Raw genomic sequence first — 19,709 nt, forward strand, 5'->3', positions numbered from 1 at the left:
TTGCCGATTAAGACACCGTGGAAGCAATGTCAAAACCAGTTGCCTTGAAAATTGTATTTGTACCTGAGAATGTAATTAATTTCTTAAGTACTAGTTTATGCTATATAAAGTGCTCCTATTCTCAAAGGTCCATGTGTTGTTTTTGATTCATTTATAAGCAATAATATTTGTTGGAGGAATTGAGATCGATTTTTTGCCTGTTTACAAAATGAACTTAAAAAAAAAAATTTAGATCTCTTATGTGGAAAAATAAAAATAACTTATGAAGAAAGACATAAAATTATTAAAAAAAAAACATATTGTAAGTAAATTACAAAATCAATTCTCTTGTTTTTTGTTCAAGTACTATGGTAAACAGTGACTTACGATTATCTAGCGACATATATAGCTTGCGTTTGTACCTGAGATATGGATTTATGATTGATTTGAGATCAAGATTTAAAATTTAAAATTTTTTGAGCAAAACAGAAAAAACATAATATGAAATTTTAAAATTTTTAAATATAAAACTTGACGGTCACAAGTTTATATATTATATATAAAATAGACTCATATCATATTAAATTATGAAGAAAAAACTCATGCTCATCATGAAGATATTGCCTGACCCATCATTGACACACGTTTCTTTAATTATTTAATGGTTAGTAAGATTTATTTTGTTAATTGAAAATTCTTATCAACCAGGGTTAAATAGTGTTTCTCTCTCCCTTTTGTTGCTTCTAAATGTATCATATAAAAAAGAATGAGATGAAATATCAAAACCACCTGGACAAATCTCAAAATTCTCAAAAACTAAAATTTCATAGTTAAGAATTATGTGAATTCATATACTTCAAATTTGATTATGTACTTAAATCTTGATTATGCCTTTGTGACTGTAGTTTTCGCCACATAAAGAAAAGGCTAAAAGTGATCAATAATGTCTCGCTAATAACGAAGAAAATGACGTTTTTCAAGAGGTCTCAAACCAAAAGGCTCAAATATATTTTTAATGGTAAATTAGATAATTCTTCAAATATTTTTATTATTAATACTCATTATTCCACATCTTTAAAATAATTACATATAATTTTATAATTCAAATTTTTCTCTCCTTAAAACTTGATACATAACATATCTCACTATACAATATTCACTCCAACAAACTGGCCCCTTTTAAAACATATTTATCTTTTAAATATTTATCAAAAATCTTCATAACCACTTCTTTATTTCAGCCAAAAAACAACAAGAATCACCAGACCTACTTTCTTCTTCTTCTTCACTCTCTTTACCTCAGTTTCACCATCAATACTGTTGGGCACTGCCGGCTGGTGAATTGACATCTCAAATCATCGATCTCCATCAAAAACTTTTGAAAAATAATAGAGTAAATCTCTCCCTCAAAGTTGGGTTTGAAAATTGTGATGGGACGTGATTCGATTTGATCTCTCCCCAAAGTTTAGTTTGAAAAATCATGATTTGATTTCACGATTTTAAAATGTAGATTTGATCTCTCCCTCAAAGTTGTATTTTTTACAAAAAATTTTCTTTCACGATTAGGATTTACAGAAGTTTTCAGATTGAAGATTTCAAAAAAAAAAAAATGGCATTTAACGGTACCGTTGTGGGTCAATTAGTGTTTGAGTGAGGCTAAAATTAATGGAGGGTGATGCTATTTGTTCATGAAACATTCGAATGTATCTCTGTGAGCATATATCATAGTAAAAAAGAATATATTTTTTTGTTATGATACATATGAATGTATCTGCATGCCAATATATCTCTCTGCATATGTATTATAATTTAAAAAGATATGTTTTTTTGTTCATGATATATATGAATGTATCTACATGCTCATATATCAAATTACATAATTTTTGGCTAATATGTTTTTATGATACATATAAATGTATATGTGTGCAACTGTATTGTTCTTAATACATATAGACGAATCTATGTATACATGTATTATAGTTCAAAAATTTATGTATATCTAACAGGTTAGTATGTGTTATCATACAAATGATTTTTTGAATCCAACTTGTATCAAAATTTATCAATTTTTTATGTATGTAGGAGGTTAGTACGTGTTCATGATACATATGAATGTATATAAGCGCAACTGTATACAGATGTATCTAAGTTTTTAGTTTGTTAGACACAACAATTTGATAATAGATAAATCAAATTAATGAATTTATTATTTTAAATAATAATAAAATAAAATTAATTAAATTATTTAATCAAGATATACATCTTTTTGTCTTTTATTAATGAAATTAATGAATTTATTATTTTTAAATAATAATAAAATAAAATAAATCAAACAAAGATACATTCCTTTGTTTCCGTCTTATATTAAGGGATTCCTTAATTTTCGCCTTAGATTAAGAAAAATTTCCAAGTTAGTTTCTAATGTATCACAATTGATATATTTGTCCTTTTAATATGTATCTCCATCCCATATCTTATATGATTTTATGTAATATGTCAAAAAATTATGAAAGAGAGGATAATTAGCTTCAAAACTTGTGAGATTTGTATAAGTTATCCATATATAATTAATTAGATCAACACGCTCAACGATGCAATAATAATCCTACACTGAAATTTGCAGTTTCGCAATCTGTAAAACTTGAGAATTTTGAGTTGATTATTCATAATGTTATTCAACTAATAGTTATTACTTCAGAAAGATTCATGCAAAACAAGTATCAATTTCCATGAGCTCCATGCTCCTTGATCAATTTATTCATGTGTAGTGTTAAGTGATTTGATCCAATAATGTTTTATCAATGAATGAATGTTTTGTGGAGAAATTTTGACTTTTTGAGAAGAGTCGACACTTAATTTTGAAAAGGAATTAAGAAACCTTTAGAGAGTTACTTCAAACTATTCAAAACAGAAAAATCATTTTAAGTTAGAGATTCTGAGTAAGCGGTTTCTATTAACGTTTTAGTAGGGTGTTAGGCACCTAAAACGTCCGCTAACTTGCGGTTATCCAAAATGTTTGAAAATATTCTTTTGATTAACTTTGAAAAATCGGTTTGCTGAAAAAAGTAATTGATTATGAAAAAGGTTTTCGCGAAATCAATTTTTTAGCGACTTAGCTAGGGATTTAACTAGATTCGCAAAGAGACAAGCAAACAAGTAAATGACAAGAAAAAGGGGAAGAAGCAGAAAAGTAATGATTTAGGCTTTTAAGCCCAAACCGCCGACCCTTTCCTAATTTAGTTGGGCTTTCGACCCATTTCACTTGTCCTAATCTACTTTTCGAGCCTTTGGCTCGAATCTTGCTCCACCTGTATTAAGTACAACTTTGGCTTCAAGGCCCAAATGAATACATAAGAAAATAAATAAATACATAAATGAAGACGACAATAAGTAAGTGGACAAAATGATAAATGAGACTTTTGGGTCTCGTAGCTGCTTCAAATGATAGGACTTTCACCCCATTCTTCTTTCGACCCCTTTTGTTTTTGGTATGTCATGAGATTAATGTTGGGAATTCTTCTAGGAGTCGGCTCGATAAGGCAAATGCAATCAAGAGTTCATGGTGAACTCGGTCTTTTAAGGAGCAGCAAATAGGACGACGAGCTATCAGCAAAACTGTCGCTACCGGAATCTCGCGACGTCGACCATCAACAGAAAGACTTTCGACTAAAATTTCAACCTAAATTAAGAACTCCAGAATTTCCCTTCAGTTTTCCCAAAATTTCTCTCGACCTTTCAAACCGAAAAATCTCAAACCCTAAAAGCAGTGACTTCAAAGAAGCCCCCACCAAATTTTCAACGCGAAAATTTCTTCCTAATTTCCCTCAGAAAAAAATTTTCTTCAAACCCCCTTTCTGCCTCTGAATTTTCCAACCTCTCAAACAAAGAATGAAAGGCCTCTTAAATAGAAGATGAACAGGGGTATTTTAGGGTTTTGAGGAAGAGGATATTTTTTGAATATAACCATTTTTGGATCAGATTTTTTCGTCCAAGATCGGTACTGATTTTGGAGTTTTTCTCCAATAATACAAAATAAACAGCCAATAAGGAATGAGGAATCAAAATTCCCTCCTGAACCAATAAAAAATCGCCAAGGATGTACGAATACGTACCATTTGTACCGCGATTTACGAGATTAAGACATTGGAGGGACACCTAGGCGTGTTCTAGACGATTCTCGAACTTCCCATAGTACAAAACCATAAGCTACACACGTGAGGGGTACGATGGAGGTGAAGGAAAGGGGAAACGAAGGGTTCGTCGGGTCGTAGTTGGTTTGAATCGGATTAGGGTTTGGTTTTTAATGTTGAGATCGTTGGTTTAAGCTGGTGCGTATGGTTGGTGTTCGTTGTTTGTTGATATTGAAGAAGGTATAAAGTGGGCCCGGGTTGGGTTATTTTTGGTGTGGGGCTGGTGGTTTTAGTGTTGGGCATGTTTAATTAAAAAGAGAGAAATGGGCTGCTATTTGAAGAAATTATGAAATGGGCCCAGGTGTTTGGCAAAATTGAATTTTAAATTGGGATGGATAGTTTAGAAAAATAATTTCAATTAACATTTAACCCATTCTAATTAAATTTTGATCAAATGAAAGGCTAATTGGTCAAGTGTATTGCGATTGTGGCCAATTTAATTTCAATTTATGATCAAATTTAATAGATTGATTAAATTGAATTGAAATTAAATACGAATTAATACTTCTTTTAATTCTGAGTTTCTTGATTTAATAAACCAAACAAGTATTTCTCCAAATAGATTATTTGTGAGAATAAATTATATTTAAATCAAGATTTAATTATTTAAATTTATTTTTCAAATAATCCTTAATTTAAAGTCCAATTTTGATGAAAATGTTCATTTAAATGACATCATTTATACAATCTCATATATGCAAATACGAAAAAATATATAATTATCACTTAAATGACAAATTTAGCCCAAATACCTATTTTAAAATGTATTTATTTGAAAAAAATAATTGATGTGATTTTATTTGAAAATCAAAGAAACTCGAGATTAAACATAGTTATGGAGGACAAAAATTAGGTGTCAACAACAACAACAAAGGAATGATGTCAAAAATATATAGCATAAGAAGAAAAAACTATGAGTAGTTATCAAAAAAAACTCGAGTTACTTCCCAAAGCAAGAATAACGGTGAGAAGAAGACATATAAAGTAACTGAAAATTAAATAGGAAAAGAGATATTGCCACGGCTTAATCCACAATCATGTGCCTAATCATATACCTAGTTGCGTCTTCATATTGAGTCACATCAATTGCTAGATATACTATAAACAATGCTTTGATATAGTAATTTTTTATTGAATGGTTATTAATTTATTTATCTATTCATTAATTATTACATTAAATAGATAACTGTCATATGTGTGTCCTCAACTTATAAAGTAGATGATTTAGTGTATAGAGTTTAGCTTAAACATAGAAGATTAAGTCATCGATTCTTATAAATTAAAGTTATAGTTCATAATCATAGATGAACATTTGGACATTTTCGTAACTCCTTATATTCTACTAATAGATATGATCATTGGAAATTGACCCTAATAAAAATTCATATCGAAACTCTATTGAAAATAAAGTTTTAAACTTAACTTTGTGTTAGAGATATTGTACGACCTTAATTAATATCTAAAGAACTCTCAAACTAAATTATTGATATTAGCACTCATGAATAATTAAATTTATGGGAGAAGGACAAAAATAACCCTTCTCATAAAACTTATTCCACAAAAATAGCCCCTACTTTTAATTTCCACTTAATAGCCATTAAAATAATTTCATATTCTAACTATCTTCTAATCACCGCTAAAAAGCCACAAAAATTGCGTAATATATTTCTTTCCTTTTCAATTGAAACTCACACTTTTCTTCTCCAATTTTACCTCAGGATTCCTTTCCATTAAAACCTCACAATTCCTCTTTCAGATACACCATATTACCTTAAAATACTTTCATAAATTATATATAAATTGAAGACACGTAATTTTTGACCCTCCTGAATTTAATATATATATTTTTCTGTATTAAATATTTATATTTGGTTCGATATTATTTTAAATTTTATTTTATTTTTAATAAATTTTTAGTTAAAAAAGTTCTAATTAAATGAAGTTAATTTTAGGATACTATTTTTTTTATTCCATATTTAAAAAAATAATAAAAAAATTAAAAAATATATTTCTATTTTAATAAATAAGTTAGTAGTTTTAGTATATCTTAATTATATTTATTTTAGGTTAGTTATATTTTTATAAAAATTAATTAGTTAATATTTTATTATTATTATTATTATTATTATTTATATAATTATTTATTTTATTTTTTTTTTTTAAAAAAAGGATCTTTATCCTAAAAACCTACCCCAACCTCCCCACATTTTTCTCTAACTCCCTTAACGTTCAACCTTTCACACCCTTATATATAACACCACACACACAGACTGAAGAGAGGATTCCACGTACATGAATCTACAACCAAAAACAAAAAAATCAGACACTGAAAAAAAATCAACAAAAAAAAAGAGAATGAAAAACCAGAGAACGAAAAATCAGAGAAAGAGTGGAGATTCAAAATTTCGTTTGAAGTTTTCAATGACAGGGTTCGAATTTTTGCTTTAGTTCACCAACAGGTTCTTATTCGATTTTATATTATTCATTGCATAAATTTTTATAGTAAATCAAATCATGTTCAAATTTATGTTAATGAGTTCATGATTAATGTGTGATATTATTAATTTACTGTAATAAATTAAGAAAAAATGGATATAGAAATACACTCGTACACACACAATTGCATCACTCATATATTATAATCATATAGAGAGAGAAGGGAAAATGGCATAACAGATATACTCCTTTGTTCATCCATTGATGATCAAAAACAATTCACACACTGTAATGGCAGTAAAAAAAAATAATGAAAGATGCACAAGCAGTAAAAAAAGAGCAGAGAAGCAGTTAACGGAGGAAATCTGCCAGAAAATAAAAAACGACACCCAACCCGAATCAACACTAGAAAACAGCGATCAGCGAGCCCATTTGCAAAATTCGTTCAGAACTAACGGAAAGGCCGCCAAAACCACCCAAAAATCAGTCCAACCATCATCGCTTTTCTCCATCTCCAGTAAATCTCTAAGCGCTGATCAGTCCTCGCCACCGGCAATGCCACAGCAGCGAACCAACCCAGGCGATAGCCGCCCCTCTCTCCGGCAGCCATGTTCGCGCCGCCCCTACCCCTTTTCCTCCATGCCCACCCTCGCCGAAAATGGTGGATATCTGGCGGAAACAATTCAACCATCCAGAAATCCAACTCGCCGGCAACCCTCTATCTCCCCTTGTTTGTCCGATCCCGTCACCCTTTCTTCGGTCAATTTCAGACGCTGGTGATATTGACTAGTAGCCGCTTCTCATTTCCTTAAGCATTGTCCCTTTTGAGTTACTGTAGTATTTAACTTACTATAATAAAAAAGGAGTTATTTAGTCAGATTTTTTATTTTTATAGTATTTTAATTTTATATCAATTAAGAAATATAAATTTGAGGTTTATATAAAAATAGAAATAATATAATTAACTTTGGACATTTTATTATTATTATTATTATTAATATTATTATTTTAATTTCTTTATTATTATTAATAAATCTTGATAATTATTTTTGTTGAATTAACTAATCATTTAATTAAATTTTACTTAGGATTAAATAGTATTTTAAAAGGACATGTCTTTTAACACTAGGCAAATTTTATATATTTTTTAAAATATTTCGTCTCATTTAAGAATGCGGCATACGCATCTTTTTGAGACGTTTTAAAAATTCAAGGATGCGATAATGTACTTTGATAAATATTTTTAAAAAAAAAACATTAACTTTTCATCGACTTATTTAAATAGATCAGTTTTTTAGTACATAAAAAGTGAGCGAACCTAGGCCCTAACATAATTTATCAAAATAGTTTAAGTCAAGATAAGTCAATAAAAGAGATCGTGCTAGAACCACGAGACTCGGGGGTGCCTAACACCTTCCCCTCGGTCAACAGAATTTCTTACCCGGTTTTCTATTTTTGTAGACCAATAAATAGTCATTTTCTTTTAATTAGGAATTCAAAAAGGTGACTTGGAACACCATAACTCGATTCCAAGTGGCGACTCTGTAATTAAAATAATCCCTAATCAATATTATCACTTTAATTAGAAAAAACCTTTCGACTCATCCCTCGAGCGGAAAAATGGGTGTGACATAAATATACAAAATCCTCTATCAATTAGCTTCATAAAGTTTTTCATTCACAATTAGCTTCAGTTGATACGAAATTATGGCTTCAAGTTCAGTTTTAGTTTCAATTATGCTACAATACGGAGGAGAGTGGTTAAGTGATGTACAGTTTGAAAAGTTTACAATCAATGGAGTACTTTTGAATTCGGATCGCAGGTACGAATATTTTGTTGATGAACTGTATAAGAAGTTGAATCTAGAGCGAAATTCTAGTTTAATGACTATAAAATACATTGTAAAGAGTGGATCTATGACTATTTATAATGATATGAGTGTTAGAATTTATATGAAGATAAAGGAAAAAAATTGGATATAAATGAATTTCCATTGTGTGTAACACTATAAAACACATTTGAAATTGGAGAATCCTCAATTGGAAATTTGATCGAAACATCTCCGACTGCTATTCAAGTTCATCCCATACCTATTTCTGATTATACAATTGAAGATGAAGAAATGGAAGAACAGCCCGAATCGATAATTAAGGATTCACTTCATAGAGATGTTGAAGAAGGGCAGCTGTACTGGGATAAAAATACAATATTAAGTGTGATGAAACATTATGCAATCCGTGAGAGATTCTAATTTAAAGTGAAAAGATCATCATCATCAAGGTCTAAACTATATAACTACTTTATATGACCTGTGTCAACAATGTGTAAGTTTTATATTTTGTTGGAAAATTGGTATAAATTTGCATAAATACTGCATATGACATGTGTACAGACTGTGTAACTACTATATAGGACCTGTATATATACTGCATATAAAGTACTGCATATGAACTATGTAATTTTTGTATAGCACCTGCATATATATTGGATATGAATTGTGTACTGCATATACATTTATTGTATATAAATGTATCTAGGTACTATCTTAAGTGTATCAATCAGAGATGCAATTGGACTTTTAGATCTTCATGTCAATAAGATTCAGAAGTTTTCATGATAACAAAATTTGTCGATGATCACACAAGTCCAATTGCGGATGGAATGTTTTCACAAAGGCATTCTACTTCTTTAACCATTGGTAAAATGGTGAAGCACAACTTTTTAAATTTAAAGTCAACATATACTCCAGCAGAGATCATGGAAAAAATGAGAAACTTGTACGAAATTAGGATGAACTAAAAAAAAGCATATAGAGCCAAATAAAAAGCACTTGAACTGGTCAGAGGTTCCTTGCATTAATCTTATGCTAAATTGCCAGCTTACCTATACATGTTAAACACAATAAATCCAAGATCATTCACAAGGCTACACAAAACGGAGGACAGTCATTTTTTATATGTTTTTGTCGTGTTAAGCACATCAATTAGGGGCTAGAGATATTGTATGCCTATCATTATTGTTGATGGAACTTTCCTGAAATCTGCATATAAGGGAACAATGTTGTCTACTAGTGTGTTGGATGCAGCAGGTGAGCTTTATGAAATTTTTTTAGACAAAATTATGTATATGTTGGTATGCACTGATAGACACTTTCCTACCTGTTTAATCAGGACATATTTTGCCACTAGCATATGTTGTTGTTGATTCTGAAAATGATGCTTCATGGGAATGGTTTTTTGGCATATTTAACACTGCTTTTGGTGAAAGAGAAGGCATGTGCATAGTATCTGATAGTCATGACAACATATTAAAAGTTGTTGCACTTGTATATCCAAATGTGGATCACTGTATATGCATCTACCATCTATGGAACAACATCAAGGGTAGGGTTAAAAAGAATCAAAAGCAATTAAAGGGGATCTTCTTTACAATGGCCAGAACATACATAAAGGCAGACTTTGATCGGCTTATGAAAGACATAAACAAAATCAATAATAGGGTGAAGGAGTATCTGTTTGATATAGGCTGTGAAAAATGGCCCATAGCTCATTCCCATGTCAACAAGTCGATGTTTATGACTTTAAACATCGCAGAGTCCCTAAATTCAGCAAATAGAGATGCAAGAGACCTGCCAATTAAAAAATTCCAACAATTTATGATAGATCTGGTCATGAGATGGAATAATGAACATAGACCGCATTCAGAAGCAGCATTTATAGAACTGAAAAACAAATACAATATACTAATGAGAGAAAATCACATTCTGTCAGATAAAATGAAGGTATTACTTCTTATTTCTACTTCACAGACACTTACATATTCTAATGTGCACACTATTTACTAATATATTTATATATTGCAGGTGATGGGTTCTACTCAGTATTCTTATGTAGTCATTGATGAAACTAAAAAATGAAACATTGTTTGCATGCGTGAAAAAAATGCTCCTGCCTACAATTTTAAGTAGATGGCATACATTGTCCACATGCTATGCCAGTGCTAACTTACACACATATGGACTCACAAAGCTATTGTGCTCCATATTACACAAGAGAAAACTTATTGAAAGCATATGAACTTTCAGTTATACCACTTCCTGATGAAATAATTTGGCACATTCCACCAGAGATATCAGCTAATATAGACTGCCACCAATCTGCAAACCAAAACCAGGAAGACCAAAAAAGAACAATCGAGGAAAGGATACTTTAAGCAACAAATTTCATGTGGGCACTATGGAAAAACAGGACACAATCGAAGAACGTGTTGAAATGCTCCAACAAGAATCTAATAGGATGTTGCTGCAAGAACAATTTTATCTTTTCCATTTTTTCCTTAAAAAAGACAATTCTTTTTATAGCAATGTAATAGCAACAATATTATTTTACTTCAAATGCATTCTACTTTTATAGAAATCTGTGCATTAAGGTGTTTCATTTAGCCACATTCTTTGGTAAGGTGCACTAATTAACTCCTCTGAGCTGGGGGAGTGTAATTTTTCTGCTACAATGCCTAAAAAAATTGCATATCATCTGTGTCCATCATGTATAATACCTATATACAGTTTGAATATATATAAGTACTGGTATTTGTCTTTTGAATTAATTAGCAAATACATAGGATCTCTATGTATGTACTAGTATTAAGTATTTTGAATATAACTACTTTTATAAACTATATAAATACTTTATTACAATAATATATAAGTTCTATATCTGGTTAGAATAAATGTATAAAATTGTAGAAATAGTGTGCTTAAACTGTGTAACAACTGTATAGGAACTGAATAAATGTTGCATATATACTGAATATGGGTATAAATTTGCATTAATATTTCATATGATATTGTAACTACTGTATAGAACCTGTATAAAAACTGCATATGACCTGTGTACAGGCTGTGTAACTACTATATAGAACATGTATATATACTGCATATAAAGTACTGCATATGAACTGTGTAATTTCTGTATAGCACCTACATATATATTGGATATTAAACTATATAGGAACTGAATAAATGTTGCATATATACTGAATATCAACTGTGATCAACATAAACTAACATTTCAGCATTAATTGTACAGAATTGTATCAATTACCAAAACATATAGTATTCAGCATAACATTTTATAATAAGAATATCCAAGTATATCAACACAAAACAAAAACAACCCTAAGCATTTCAACACTAAAACATATCTAACATCTATGCTTCAAAGACATTTCTAACTAAATTTGTTGCACACCATCCTTTTTTTTCAACAATTAACCAGTAGATTCATCTTCACTAACTGCACATTACCTTTGTTTTTTCTTTTCATAATCCCACAGCAACACACCATACCGAATACGAATAGCATCAATATCATATAGATGATTAAAAATTTCAAGACCATCAAGCAAATACTCAGCAAAGGCAGCAATAAATACACCACAGTCCCTGCAAACATAATACATCATTAGTATAATTGACAAAAAAGTATGTAAAAGTGAGAAATTAAATGTGCATTCAATATATTACGTGTTACCTTGAGTTGGCAGTCCATTAACAATACGAATATCAAAAGAATTAGCCACTGGAGGTCCATCGCTCCTACTTTCCCAAAATCCAATAAAAGAAAGAAAGTGTTGAATTAATTCTGAATACGTTGCAACTAATTTCTGAACACGAACGGCATGCCTTGCACCATGCATTGAATCATACACATATATGCACTGATCTTTAAAAGACAGTCTCGCCAAAATCCAGTGAAACTCCTTAGCAAGATTAATTGGGAAAAGAACATTGTCAACGCTATTCCACGAGACGTTGCATCTCATAAAAAATCCAAGCATGTACTCCAAAATTTGATGTTCTTGAGTGATACGTGTTACATCTCTATTGTTCTCCGAAAAATGCTTATAAAAAGTCTGAATCAAGCAGTTAAACCAACAATCGGTGGTTGTAAATTTAACTGAATCACAAACAGGCTCGTATTTTGACTTCTTTCACAAATAGTAAAAGAGAACATCAATATGCTGAAAAGAGAACATCAATATGCTGAAAAATGAAAACAGAACACTAATTTAAATCTGATAAATACAAGCTACTTATATAATATGTATCATATCAACTAATCCATACATACTGTGTACCTACTGTGTAGGGCCTGTATATATACTGAATAGCAACCATTGTATTTAAACTGTATACCTACTGTGTAATCACTGCATAAGACCTATATATACACTACATATAAAGTGCTGCATATAAAGTGCACATAAAGTACTGCATAAATAATGCATAGAACTTATACAACATGCATTATATACAAAAATTCAGTATTCCAATTAGCTTATCACTATCAAGTACAAAAGTAAAAGATATATAACCTACTTAACTAACAAATTCATTACTTACTGAATCGGTTAAGGTTACTCCTGGATATGCCAATATGAAGAACCACTCTTTCATTTTAACAGTATCAACTCCGTAGTCAAATTATTTTGGGAAAGCATTGACAAAATCTGAATACTCTTCACAAAAAGATGCTTTATAGACAAGACATGTTTACTTGACTGAGCCTTCTCTACACACTTAGATGATTGGCCTTCAATTTTTCCACAGCCAGAATCAAATTTTGACAAAAATGACGATTCACATACTGCCGCTGGCTTACGTAATCGGTGAGGAATAGCAGGTGTTTCATTCAACATAACAGACGCAGACACCATGTTTTCCTCAATTCCTTTAACATTATCACTTGCAGTTGCATCAACTTTTCTAACATTATCACATACTAAATAAGTTGCATCAGTTGTTGCAAAACTCTTATAGGGTTGAGTGAACTTAGAAATTTCAGCGTCTGGAATTTCTGACCAGTCAAGCTCATTCTGGCTAAGCACTGCCTCATCACTTTCTTTTTGTGTCTTTTGATCACGAAAAGGTTGAGTAAATTTAGACACTTCAGAATAAGTAAAATTAGACCAAACACTATCAACCTGACTATTTCTACCCTCTTTTATATCCTTATTTCCACCTGAGCTTTGTGTGAACTTCAAAAAAATTAAAATTTGGAAAATTCTTCCAAGCTCATCTGTAAAAGTTTCAACTGCAAAATCAACAGTGACATGACCACCTACACAATCACCTATAAAATTGACTTTCTCTCCAACGTCATCCACTAAATGCCCAATTACGTCACCACCTACACAATCTGTTGCTTTCCCTACATCATCCATCAAATTGTCACTTATATGATCCACTTTCAGTACAACATCATTTTGTTGTCCCATATTAGGTGGATCATTAACTTGATCATCACCTGTACCACCAATATTAGGTGTCTCGTCATCTATTTTATTTGAGTTGTCACCATCGTTATCACCAATTGATGTACCAACCTCTAAAAAAAATTTGTAAAATAAGTACAATAGTGTATATAAATTTTGTTAAAAAAACAGGAAAAATTCAGGAAAAGAATACCTTAGGCTCATTCTTTATATCTAGAGCTCAAAAAATCAATTCAAATGAGGATTTCATAAACTTCTCCATTAAGAAAACCTTTTCCGTTAACTAAACATAAAAGCAAAATGTCAACACATCAATTAACAAAAACATACAAATACTAATAAAAACCTTCGACATACCATTTTAACATCACTTCTCAAAAGTGTCAATTCATTATCTGAGCTCGATTGACTATATTCTTGTTTACTGGTGCTAGGAAAATCAACAGAGTGCACAACCGCATCTACAGGTTTGAAATCAGGTAATTGAAGGATTGTTTTTTCAAGAACAGTCGACGTAATGTTACGCAACACAACCTGCACATACAAAATAGCACTCGACATTTAAGAAGCACATAACAATTTAACAAACCATATATAAATAACAATTTAAAACAACTATATACCTGCTCTTGCCTAGTATCAAAAAATGCAGACTTGACCTCCTTGTATGTTGGTCTATACTTTACAAACCAATTCAGTATACGTGGCACACTATCGCCTACTCGATAAGCAAGATGGCCATCGGCATAAAGACAACACTCATAAAACCAACACTGAAATGCAAGAGAGAAACCAGCATAACGATACATAGTTTTTCACTGATAAACCTTAGACTTCATTGACTCTAACATCAGATGAAAACATAATTTTTTGCAAGAAAATATTTCATAGTTCCCAGATTCAACCAATAAGAAATCATTCTTAGTTATAACATAACTATACGTGACAGAAAAAATAAAGGAATAAATGAAGAACAAAACAGAAATTTGTAAAGCATCTTCATCACATTGCCAATTTTTATCCATGAAACACTCTTCTAAATCAAGCTTTGTTACCTTGGACTTTTCTGGAAAATGCAACTCCATCAGCTTACTTTCTTCACTAACAGCAAACTCATTATTGTAATTTTCAGTACATTTTAAGCTACTAATTATAGAAAACTCTTGTACGTCGAACCGTAACCTAGTGTTATTCACTTTAATCCATATTTCATCATCGCGCTCACAAACAAGATTCCCTAAGCAACATTCCAACGAATAAGTTGATTTTGAGAAAAAATACTTGGTAAAGATAAGAAATACCCAAAGCAATTATTCTTAAACAAATCATTTCTTGTCCAACTTAGATTTCAAGGCAGTCACAATACCACAGTTTGTGTGCACGCTGAGATGACACTTATAATGATAAGATGGACCAAGAAACAAATCCCAAACCTGCAATACATAAGTGTACTTTTAGGTATAAATATTTCAAAAAGCTACATATATTACTCATACAGTATTCATTACAACAGTGTTGCTAATTTTACACAGTTACAATATAAATATTCAAACTATACACAGTTCTTATACAATCCTGATTCACAAATATTTATATTGTCAATGTACACTAAATTTTACTCATACAGTATAAATATTCAAACTATACACAGTTCTTATACAAGCCTGATACACAAATAGTTATACAGTCAATGTATACTAATTTAACTCATACAGTATTCATTACAGCAGTATTGCTAATTTTACACAGTTACAATATAAATATTCAAACAATACACAGTTCTTATACAATATCGATACACAAATATTTATACAGTCAATGTACACTAAATTTCACAAAAATCACTACCCAATATATTTCATATACAACACTGACACATATTATATACATCAATAACACACATATTTCAAACATACACAAATTCTACACAGCAAGTGAACATCTATCAGACATAATTAATACATACAAAGCACAAACAATGTACCTCAAAATCAGTTAATTTAGGTATTTTTCTCTTCCAAGAAATTTTTTTACTTTTCTTTTTGGATGATTGAGCATCATCATCCCCGTCATTTGATCGATTCCTTTTTTTCATTTTTTTGGGAGGAACAAGAGTATCTCCTTCATCATTCACACTTATCTTCTCCTTTCCTTTAGATGACTTACCATCATCTTCATTATTTTTTGAATCACTATTTTTTTTGTTTTTTTCAAATAACAACAAGATCTCAATCATCACTCACATCTGTATGTGCCTTTGTTTAGCTGTTTTTTTTTTGTTTCACCATTGATGGATCACCTACTAATTTACCTTGAGACCTAGTAATTCGACTAGGACTAGCATGAAAATTCTTCAAATCCTTCAATTGAACATCACGATTTGTTAAATCTTAAAAATCATCATCAGTAGCAACGAAATTAGGATCATATCTTATACCTTTACCAGCTAATTTCTTATCAATATTAACTTTTTTCTTCATTTTCATCACTACAAACGTCGGAAAACCCTAATCGAAAAGAACAGTCAAAAAAGGTAAGGGAACTATAGGTACCAGTTGTTTCTTTTTTTCGGAAAAAGGACAACTGCAGATCTTTATCCTTAAGCGTGAACTGTAGATACTAGTTATTTCTTCTTCTTTTTTGGTAAAAGGACAACTGCAAATCTTTATCCTTTAGTGTGTGGCTTATTTAAATAAAAAATAAAATGCGTGTGTGGCTTATTAAAACAAAGGGCTAATAAATGGCATTTAAAATAGACAAAATGTAACTTTTGCCCAAAACGGGAAACGTGGGCCATTATTGTCCATTATTTTTCAAAAATGCTACGTGGTGTCCTTTTTCCTAAATTTATTGGACTTGGTTCTATCTAAACACATCAACAGATTTAAATCTTAGCCGAAAAACTTGATGAAACAATAAATAAAATGATGGCTATTTTGGGCTCAAGTTAATATTGAGGGATGAAAAATAAGATGTTTCATCAATTTATCATGAATAATTTAGTAACGACGAAATGGATCGTTACATGATAATTTGGACCGAAATAAAGCCGCTCAAAAGACGTCTCAATAGAATTAGTGATCTAAAACAAAAAAATGTAATCAGAGTCAAATACCAAAATACACAAAAATAAGAAATTTACAAAAATCTTCTTTATTTTTATATACTTATTGTTTTCAATATATTGTTCTTAAATGACATAAATTTTTAGTTAAATTTACATAGTAATAAAAAACTAAAGAGTAATTGTAGTTAATAAGATGTTAGTGATGTATTTGTGATATATAATCTTGGATCTTATTGTAAAAATTTTGTTTATTAATATGAAGTTTAAGCTATTTAATTGAATGTCCAAAAATGTTTTTGGCAAAGGATATAATAATTTAAATCTTCTTCTATATAATAAACTAGTATAAGTACCCGTGTGATGCGCGAAATATTTCTTTATAAAAGTATCGTTAAAAATATTCTTATTCATTTGAAATAATTAAATTAATTTTTTTTAAAAGAACTATTGTATCATTACAGATTTTAAAATTAACTATAAAATATTAACTATAATTTTCAATAGTGAAATTATAATTAATTGTTAATATATAACCGCAGTTGCGACTATTTTAGATGTTTTGATATGAAAAAAAAATGAAATTAATGTTTTAATCATATTTTGTTGCTAGTTTTCAAAAATAATAGGTATAATATATTAAATAACTTTTTTTTTGTAGTTGAAATTTTATATTTATACTTTGACCAATATGTGATTACATTTTTCATCTTTCGTTTCAAACTTAAATTTTTTAATCTAACAATTCAAAATCAACAACTAATTGCACTAAAAAAACTCAATTGTATCAAATTTCAAAATTTTTTATTTCAAATTTTAACTTTTACCACCCTCGATTGAAAAGTTTTGCACATACAATTTAGAAGATTGCTCGTTAATAAAAAATAAATATTATTTTCTACGGCATCTCCTAACCCCACCCCCCCCCCCTCCCCCCCCCCCCCCCAACCCACATTATCCCTATTTTTTTTGAAGAAAAATAATTTTACCCTATCTGGCCACCCCCACTACATCCAACCACCCCACCTACCCCGCACCCCCTACACCCCTCACCTGGCCCACCCCCACCCAATCGACCCACCTTGATCCCATGCCCCCCTTTCCCTTCTCCAACCATAATATTAAACACTCTATAACTATTTATGCTTATTATTTTATATATATATTCAAATGCTTTAAGAAAAATATTTTTTTCTTGCATATAGAACATAAAAAAATAAGTAACAATTTATTTTTTAAAAAAATATTTTTTCAAAAGGAAAAAAAACACTTGTCTTGGTCCTTTTTCTTGAACCGGGGGTCTATCGGAAACAACCTCTCTACTTCTTCAGATGTAGTGCTATGGATTGCGTACATTCTACCCTCCCCAGACCCCCCACTATGTGAGAGTATATTGGGTTTGTTATTGTTGTATTTTTTCAAAAAAAAATTCACACCAAACACCCATATAGTAAACTATTTCATAATATCAAGAAAAATCATTCAATTAATCAACAAAAACCTTTAAGAAACAAAAGGTAAATAAAAAAACTCAACTGGTAAACAAATTTGTATATTCATGATTAAAAAAAAAATTGCTTATTGACTCACATCTTTGTGTTTCTTTATCCATATTTTATTCCTTCTTAATTGATTTGTCGATATCAATAGGTTAATTGAATAATTTATCATAATAGGAGTAATAAGTTAATATATCTAATCATAAAGAAATAAAAATTATATGTAACGACCTAAAAATTTGGTGAAATATGTGAAATTTATGATTTTGTGTGATTTGACTATTTTACCCCTCCTCATAGTTGCATTATGGTATTTCTTGGGTGTGGGAGTGGTTGACATGATTTTTGATGCATTTTGGTATCACTTATGCAATATTGTGGTTTTTGATAGCTTAGAGAGCCTTATTTTGGACTTTTGTGGTTATATTTTGATCCGTGTGATGGATGACCGAACGGACTGTGCCAGAAGCTTCGGAATATCGATTTTAGGCAAGTTATACCTTTGGTTCGGGTCCTGGTTCACCCAAGCTCATTTCGACCTAATGATCGGAAAGTTGGAAAATTGAAAATATGGGTGTGGGACCCATATTTGATCGAAACAACCTAGGATGGAAAATCTGACTTCGCCAGAAGATCTAAAATGTCGATTTTAGTGTGTTAGCATATTTGTTATTATTTTACAGCTTTTAAATCTCATTTCAATCCTCGGTTTGGAAAATTGGGATTTCGGGTCTCGGGGGTCAATTTTGTGAAAAAAAAAAATTCTGAAAAATCTGGTATCTCCATCGCATCTGGAACGTCAAATTTAGTGTGTTTGCATAGTTCGTTTACATAAATTGGACTCCGAACAAATCCCGGACTCCTTGTTGAAGTCCGGATTGAGTTTAAAAAAAAAAACAGTTTTTTTGTTTTTGGCAGCAGTGCAGATTTCTGCACTGATAAATAACATTTTCTTTTGACTTATTTTGCTCATTTTTTTTATCTTGCATCTTGATAGTTAAACCCTAAATAGTTAGGAGCTTAAAAGTGAAGTTTGTCGGAGTTTGAGAAGCTAGATTAACACTTATTTCTTGATTATATTATGGAATTAAGGTAAGAATTCACCATTTTCTTAGTAATTTCTTCATTAATTTCTCAAAACTACAAATATCTTAGGGTATGATTTAAATCCAAATTTCACTCATTTTCACTTGAATAATACTTTTATATTATAATTATTAGTTTTTCATCAATTTAACCTTCAAAACAATTCTGATTCTGGATTT

The 19,709-nt window shown here is 30.5% G+C and overlaps 1 protein-coding gene across 1 annotated transcript; it reads left to right on the forward strand.

Annotated features, from left to right (window-relative positions):
- Nucleotides 1–9,609: 9,609 nt before the first annotated feature.
- LOC124885898 lies at nucleotides 9,610–10,522 on the forward strand. Its single transcript, XM_047394160.1, has 3 exons — nucleotides 9,610–9,694; nucleotides 9,777–10,387; nucleotides 10,469–10,522. The coding sequence occupies exons 1-3, from the start codon at nucleotides 9,610–9,612 to the stop codon at nucleotides 10,520–10,522; spliced, it is 750 nt and encodes a 249-aa protein (XP_047250116.1).
- The last annotated feature ends 9,187 nt before the right edge of the window (nucleotides 10,523–19,709 follow it).

This window comes from Capsicum annuum, chromosome 7, assembly GCF_002878395.1.
Source record: "Capsicum annuum cultivar UCD-10X-F1 chromosome 7, UCD10Xv1.1, whole genome shotgun sequence".
NCBI lineage: Eukaryota > Viridiplantae > Streptophyta > Magnoliopsida > Solanales > Solanaceae > Capsicum > Capsicum annuum.

Bases quoted from the DNA above. Each gene is read 5' to 3' on its own strand.
- LOC124885898 (XM_047394160.1), top strand. From the start codon at position 9,610: ATGCCTATCATTATTGTTGATGGAACTTTCCTGAAATCTGCATATAAG. The intron at 9,695-9,776 runs GTGAGCTTTATG...CTGTTTAATCAG, and splicing joins TAGTGTGTTGGATGCAGCAG to GACATATTTTGCCACTAGCA. The intron at 10,388-10,468 runs GTATTACTTCTT...TATATATTGCAG, and splicing joins TTCTGTCAGATAAAATGAAG to GTGATGGGTTCTACTCAGTA.